Genomic DNA, 8,138 nt, shown 5'->3' with positions numbered 1-8,138 from the left:
AACTTGTCATTCTTGATGGCACTCTTGATAATTTCTCTCAAAATTATCATATTAGTAAAATTTTTTGTTGCATTCCCTATCATCTTTTCATAATAAAGAGGTTTCGAAGTACTAACAAATAGCACTGTAATCTCTTTCTCAGTTAGAAGAGGTTGTACTTGAGAAGCTATATCCCTTCATCTCTGGGCATATTCTTTAAAGGACTCATTTGCCTTTTTCTCCAGGTTCTGTAAAGACAAAGATCAGGAGTCAAATCGATAATATGTCGATATTGACTGATGAAGTCATGAGCCATATCACTCAAAGAACGAATGTGAGTTTTGTCTAGCTGAACATACCACCTGACAGTAGAGCCTGTAAGGCTATCTTGAAAAACATACATTAAGAATTTTTCATCATGAACATGGGCTGCCATCTTCCGATAATACATGGTGATATGAGTTTTAAGGTATTTCATACCATCATATTTATCAAATTTTGGTACTTTGAACTTTGGCGGAATGACTACATCCGAGACTAAGCACAGCCTAGCAGCATCAACAGAGCCATAAAATCCAATCCCCTCTACTACCCGTAACCTTTGTTCAAGCATACTAATCTTTAGATTTCCCTGAGATTCCACCACTTTTACTTTTTCTTTCTTTTTCTTTTTTAAATCATCTAGATCAAGAATCGGTTCTACTATCTTTTCAGTAAAGATAGGATTTACATAGCTATGATAATACCTTGGGTTAGAGGCTGATGACATTCCAGGATATGTAGGATATACGAAGTGTTACTGTGAAACCTCTTGTGTAGACTGAACTTGAGGTGGATCAAAATCGAAAGAGTACAAAGGGTCAGTCACTTCTTGTAATGGGAGAACTTGTTGGCTTGTATTTTCTTCAACTCTTTTTCCCTTATTCAGCTTAATCTTTTTCTGTGCTTTTTCTAGCTTTTCAAATCTGTGAGAATTTTTTTGCTTAATTTGTCTGGTTCTGGATCTTGTGTTATGTCAATGGACAAGGTTCTCGCTAGATGGAGCTATCCTTGAACCTTAAGTACCATATCTTAAAATTAGTAAATTTGTATGACTATCTCATGGTTACTTTGTTAAGTGTAATGAGTGAGAATGCAATGAATGAGAATGCATGTATGCAAAGAACATTTGCCTTAAAGACGGTATTCAACTAAAAGATTTCATTTATTCCAAAAAACTTTTATTTACATTGAGTTTATCATCCTAGAATTATAATCATAAAATTATTTGATCTGTTCATACTAGGCCTTGGCTTCTTCGATAAAGTTCAACAGATGCTATCCATGTTCTCCTACTAGGGCCACCACTTGTTTCAATGCCTCTACCTCCTCCACCATCTCTCTTACCTTGCATACCCCTTTAGAAATTTAGGTCGTTAGGTGCTCGATATATTTCTGTCTTCCTAAGTTCTCTCTTTTACCACATCAGACTTGGTATGATAACTCTCTATGCTCCTTAACCAATGCAGTAATGTGGCTTTTTTGTTCATTCAACTTTTGTTTTAGCCTGCTCAGATAGCTATTTAGCATGTTATTCTTTGTCTGTACTTGGGTACTTTTTTTTTCCAATTCAGCGTACTCTTGCTTCAATCTTGCATTCTCTTCAGTCAGCTCAACAATGGTTATCTCTTTGGCCCTTTTTCTTACACATAATCTTTTATGTTTTTGGTGTAGCTCTGCCAAGTCTTCAACAGCTATATCACGTTCTTTAGCAATCTTATGAACTCCAACTACATGACTTTCAGCTCTATCTTTCCACTGGTCTTTTTCTTCTCGAAGCTTCTGGATTTTTTGCTTCAACTTACCCTTTTCAGACTCAAATTTTTTGTTACAAGCTCTAATTCTGATGGTGTCTTTTCAAGTTTTTCTTCTGTTGACGGTGAAAGCTTTCATAAGTGAATACCATTTTTTGTTTTCGTTTTGCTCTCCAAACCAAATACCCTGGAGGACTTTATCAGTAAATGGTTCAAGACTCACTATTTGAGGATTTTTCTATGCTTTAATCATCTCATTCATCCTCTGAAATACTTTTGGCTCACTGTAAGAGAAATCTAACTGATGAAGCCCATAAGTCATAAGAATGAACTGTTCTGCCCCAAACTGCCTTCTCACTAGGAGTGGTGCATAATCTATCGCTCCCTATAAACCTAGAAGTGGAACCACTGTATTATCCCTACATTGATACAACATAGGTTCACGATTCATCCATGGAGCCAACCATCTTACATCGACACTGGTCAATTTTTGTAGGAAAGTTATCCATTCCTTTTTAGACTTTCATCCTGACCACCCACTTTCATAAAATTTCTTGATCGGAGCTCAATTACGGATATAAAGCTTCAAGAAAGCACCATTTCCCCATTCGAAATGGCTTTTCATCCGTAACTATAATAATTGTATACAGCCTATAAACGTCCTCCATTTCGACGATAGTAACTCAAAGATCTGATAGTCTCTGTTAGTATTACCGTTGAAAGATTACAGCCATTGATCACACTCTCAAAAAAGTTAACCACCGCTATCTCAATATAACCCAAAACCTTTAGAAAGATCACCATCCCGTATATGGCTAAGGCAAATATATCTAACCCCCGTTTTTCGTTGGCATGTTGCACTAGAAACTCATGAAAGAACTTTCAAGGTAAGCAAACCTGTTCTTGTTTCTTTTTTGTATGAGAATCCACAACTTCTTTGTCTATCCCCATGAGTTGAGCCAAACCCTTATGAAATCTTGACTTGTGTTTTTTGACATATATCTTATCAGGAGCTTGGAGGTGCAAACCCAATAAAATCGAATATTCTTCGATGGTTGGAGTCATATCAACTTCATTAAAGATGAAACACTTGTATGCAGGATCCCATAATTATGTTACAACCCTGATTAGTTGATCGTCGACAACAACTGCAAGAAGGTGTGCTATATGCCCATGTCTCTGGCAAAACTACTCTTATCTTGAAAGACTCATCTTCTTCCATATGTCAACCAAATCCTCTAGATTATTTTGTTTGAGGAGGATAGATGTTTCTTGAGACAAAGTAGAATCATATATGATTGTAAACAATCCTCCATCTTCAGTTGAATCTTTTCTGACTGGATCCTTACTTCGTTGGGTGTCTCACAAGGTGCTAATACGGATGATGAACAAACTAGTCGTTCAGTGGAGTCTATGAAAAAAAATTTTTGTTGAAGACCATCTTTCAAGCAAATGTTCTTTATGCAACTGTATGATATGAGCATGAACCAATATGAAAGAATGAGAGAAAATGTTAGTATGCCCAAAAAAATAAATAAATAAATAAGTAAATTTAAACATCACACAGAATAAGATGAATGAATCCTATGCTTTTGGTCAATTCTAAAAGGGAAAAGTAATGACTTTATCTACAGGTTAAGCACTCTTAGGGTTCACTATATGTGGTTTAAGGTTAAAGTCTAAAGGTTCCCAAAATGCTCCTTACATCATTGTCCATCACAGACTAATAAGGCACCCTAATCCTCAACCATTACAGGCTACAAGCGAAAAAAGTTCAATTTGAGTGGGAGTATTTCGCTAGCTGCTGCGGAGGCATTAGACCTCACAAAAGTAATAGGCACTTTACTCCCTCCTAGAGGGATGGAGCTCGGGTATAGAGCTCATGTTATGCATATGCTTATGAATGATATAATTAATAAAGTAAATAAACATGAATGAATAAATAAAATATATACAAAAAGGTTCAATTTTATTAGGCTTTTGGATAACACAAATTTATTTACTGGCTTGACTCTCAGGTGTCCCTAGCGGAGTTGTCAAGCTGTCATAACGTCTAGATCCGGGGATCTATCACTAGACATTGACTTGAAGGAGTCACCACCAATCTTTTTTACCTAGGTGCGATTGGTAACCTAAAGAATCTATCCTTTAAGGGAACACCTAAGTTTAGGGTCCATAAAAGAATAGGTTTAGGTCTACTAACCAGAACAGGGTTCGGGAGTTCAGTTATGTGTAAGAAAGGTTATAGCACCCTTACAACGCCCATCGAAAGATGGTACCAGCTTAATTTTGTGTTATCCAATAAGCCTTAAAAATTTACCAAATAATTAATTATTAGAAATTATTCTCAATTGACTCTAATACTTTTAGCAAAAATTTGAAAAAATTCTCTCACCTCAAGAGTATGCAAGAAAATTACTGTTTTACTTGCAAATGCTCCATCGTCGAATTATTAACATTAAAGAAAATTCAAGAAAATAAAAAAATAATTACTTTTGTATAGGAAAAATTGATACTTTCAACTTTTTCTCAAAAATATTTTTTTTGAATTTTGTTTAAAGAAAATAAAATAAAAAATATTAAACAATTGTAATCTAATTAATAAATAATAATAATAAATAAATAAATAAAAATGAAAAAAAAAAAACCTAGGAACGGCTCGGCTAGACTTGAGGAAGAAAAACAACTCGGAGACGCGGCTCGGGGTGGCTAGGCTGGGGAAACGGCTCGGAGACGCAGGTCGAAAGCGGGTTGGCGCTCGGATCGGGTCGCCCGACTTCAAAATGTGCGAATCCTCTGGGCACAGTAACGTCAAAACGACGTCGTTTTCAGCGGGTATAAAAGGCTATCCCTTCTGTTTTTTTAGCAGACCGATCCTCCCGTCTCTCTCTCTTCCCTTCTTCTCCTTTCCCCTCTCTCTAAACCACGAAGAACTTCAGTTGAATTCTCGTCGGATTCTAAAAATTTTCGTCAGAATCTGGGTTTTTCGTCGGAAGTTCACTGAAAAATTGATCGGTTTCTGGGAATACTCCGAAAAAATCATCGAAAAATTCAAACCTAACCGAAAAATTCAACCGAAATCTGAAATTTTTTAAAAATTTTCAGAAAAAAATTCGCCAAAAATTGGTCAAAAATTCTCACTAATTCTTAAAACTATTCTAACGCACCAAAACCCTTTTTTAGCTTCTATTTATTTTCTGTTCACTCTGCCTTAATCAGTGTCTGCCTTTTCACATAAATGTATTATACTCTTTACAAGTATTTATTTTACACAGTCGAAACTTAAATTATAGTGTTTTTTTTTCTTACAAACTGAATGATGATTCTTCAACATGTCCACCAAAAGCCAAGCTCCACCACTCCCGACTTTATTTTCATTTGGTTGAACCAGAGTGTCTACCCTGTACGGCAATGCAATAGAATTAGAGCCAAATTTGGTAAATCTTTGACAAAAGAATCACAAGACAAACGAAAGGCCAAGTTTCATATATTTAAAATGATTCATAAAAAGTATTCCTCAATTGCTGTAACTTTGACAGTGAAGATGCACCAACATAAAGATGGATAAAAATTAAAAAAAAAAAGGTACCATTGCAGCATTGCAAATGCATTTTCATGAAGAAGAATGTTCCCATTTTTGGCTGTAAAATAGTTTTCATTTCATAATTTGAACATAAAAAGGTATAACAGTTATATGATCAGTTCAGCCTGGAATTAAACATAGTGCACAAGCTTGTAATAGATGAATTCATGAATTTTCTTATGACTAGTACATAGAAGCTTACAGATTCTAACAGCCAATTCCTCGGGACAATTTAATTGTCAAAATGATAGCTAAATGACATTTTTATACATTGCTCTAAACCAACTACACTATTTACTTCATTTATTTATTTTTTCTGAAAGACTTAACAAATTCCTCACGCCATGCTCTTGTAGTGGCAGAGAACACCAATGGAAAACCATATGCAGCATAATTTTTCTTCATCAACCTCTTAATCATCAAGAGAATAAATGCTTCACTTTTTGGGAGATTCCCCTTGACAATTAGATCGATTTCTAACCCTACTGCTGATACTCAATAACCACTGGAGAAAGGAAACTGTTCTGTAAAGATATGAAGGATGGCTTTGCCATATTTATAACGGCACAAGGTAGCAAAGAGTCAAAGCTGACTGCTGGGTAGCTTCTTCAGAACAGAGTGCTCTGGTTTGTGTTCACATTCAAAGCCAAGATGAACAAATGCCCGCTCAACTTCTGGAAGTTTCTCAATCTTTATCTGCAAGGTCTCTCCTATGGTGTGTGCTTCTTTTAATGGCAAATCTTCATGGAGTTCAATGTCCACCTGTATAAACATGACAAGGGTTTTAAAGCAGCTTGTGAAAATATGCTTCTGGGAAGCCAATATCATGCAGTACATCTATAATTTTTTTGACAAGACAAAGGGAAAAAGAAATGAAACTGTGTTAGTAGATTAGTTACATAGTTTCTTTAATACTCGTCCTCTAGTTTGAGAGTTACTCATTACATGATTTTCTGAATAACAGTTGCAATTTGATGGAAAAGTGCTTAAAAGTAAAGTCTTAAAAGTCATCACATTCCAATGCACTAAATTACAGTTACGCTTGATGGGGTTAATCTCTACTTTGGGGAACAAACAGACAGCTTTGAGGCGACCAGTCAAGAAAATAACATTTAGGATTCAGTATGCCCAACAAGGCTTGTACCGGATTGCTTCATCTTTTTACAATCATAAAAGACTGAATTACATAAAACTGACCTCTACAAAATAAAGAACACCGAATGTGTATGCTCGGACTGTGTCAATACGCTTGACTTGAGGGTGTCTGATGACAAGATATGTCAATTTTTGTAGAAACTCAGGAGGAGCTGATTGTCCCACCAGAGAAACTGCATCAAGAGACCTCATATTCCATTAGTTGTATGCATTAGTGGTTAGGGGTGAGCAAGTCTGATTTACATTATACTTAAAACCTTATCATAACATGATAACACAATAACAGGATAATTTCATTTAAATTCTTTACAAGTTGATAACTCAGCCTTCTTGATCCCTTGCCCAGAAATGCATCCCCGCAATAGGCACATAATAAAATGCAGAATTGATTTCATTTATTAGCTCTCATCATTAGATTGAGAAACTGGCAATTTTCATTTCAATGACTCAACTAATAATTGGGATGTGGAGGCATATTTTGGTAGTTTGCTTCTCCCATCTCCCATCTCCCATCCATCTCATTTACTGACAGGTCATGGAAAAATTTTATACCAAAATGGAAAACCAACATACATAATCTATTCAACCTCTTTTATGGAGTATGTATTGTTAAAATTATCCGAATATATCAAACCTTAGAGACAGATTAGTTCAATAATGGCCAGAATCAGAAATCTTAGGTTTGCTCCTCAAGAACCATCAGACAAATTACTACTATGGGTAAAAAATAGTTTGCCACTCTTTATTTTCTTCAGCTTTCTCAAAATCTCAAACGCAAAGATCATATATGAGAAATCCTGTTATAAAAAGCTTACCTGCATTTTCCATAACAGTTCCGGACCAATTTGTTATTGTGTAAATTGCAAGGGCAATAGCACCAGCAGGATCAATCCACCAGTAAAATTTATCACCAAGAACTGCTGCAAGTAATCCCACTATATTGTTTACCACATCGAAATAGTGATCCTGGGAATCAGTGTTCAACGGCATTACAGAATTGCCAATCACAAGCAAAGTGACAATAAAGAAATCCTAAAAAAAAATATAGAGCAGAAACCTTTGCATATGCCCGGACAATCTTGTTTGATGAGCTTTTGCAGTAAATCCAGAGGGCAAGTTTTACCAAAGTAGCAGACAACATGATGGTGTAAAGCCACACTAATTGACTTGAGGACATTTTTTCTGAAGGTTTATCTTCTATTAGCTGCTTCACAGCCTGGATCAACACTTGAAAGCCTGTAAGTATGTGTGAGGTTATAAAAATTCATTGATATAATAAGGATGCACACTACAAACAGAGGATTCACGATTTATTTTTACTGGGATCTAAGGACCCTTGCAAACATTTTGCATTTTACCCTATGACGTATATGCATTCTGATGTCTTCAGTCCCCTTCATGTTTTATTCATGGTTCCATAAGAGAATGTACCTAGCAACCCAATAAACTCAAGCAGATTCCAGTCTATATCATTTAAAGTACGGTGCACCTCAATAATGAAGGGATCAAGTTTGAAAGTGTAAATTATTTGTGATAAAATTAGTTGTTTTTCATAATATAAAAATTACTCAGGTTGTTTTCCCTAATTGAGTGAGATAGTTGTCATCATTCCATTGAAAAGTGAAAAT

General features: G+C 35.5%; 1 protein-coding gene across 1 annotated transcript; it reads right to left on the bottom strand.

Annotated features, from left to right (window-relative positions):
• Positions 1-5,486: 5,486 nt before the first annotated feature.
• Positions 5,487-8,138, bottom strand: LOC111285602 (metal tolerance protein 4-like). The gene is made up of 4 exons (XM_022875124.2): positions 7,568-8,138; positions 7,326-7,476; positions 6,553-6,683; positions 5,487-6,117 (listed from the first exon to the last, which is right to left on the bottom strand). The coding sequence occupies exons 1-4, from the start codon at positions 7,685-7,687 to the stop codon at positions 5,938-5,940; spliced, it is 582 nt and encodes a 193-aa protein (XP_022730859.2). The 5' UTR covers positions 7,688-8,138; the 3' UTR covers positions 5,487-5,937.

Source organism: Durio zibethinus, chromosome 6, assembly GCF_047325235.1.
Source record: "Durio zibethinus cultivar Kanyao isolate XHJ-2024 chromosome 6, ASM4732523v1, whole genome shotgun sequence".
Taxonomy (NCBI): domain Eukaryota; kingdom Viridiplantae; phylum Streptophyta; class Magnoliopsida; order Malvales; family Malvaceae; genus Durio; species Durio zibethinus.
This window is presented reverse-complemented; position numbering and strand designations above follow the sequence as displayed.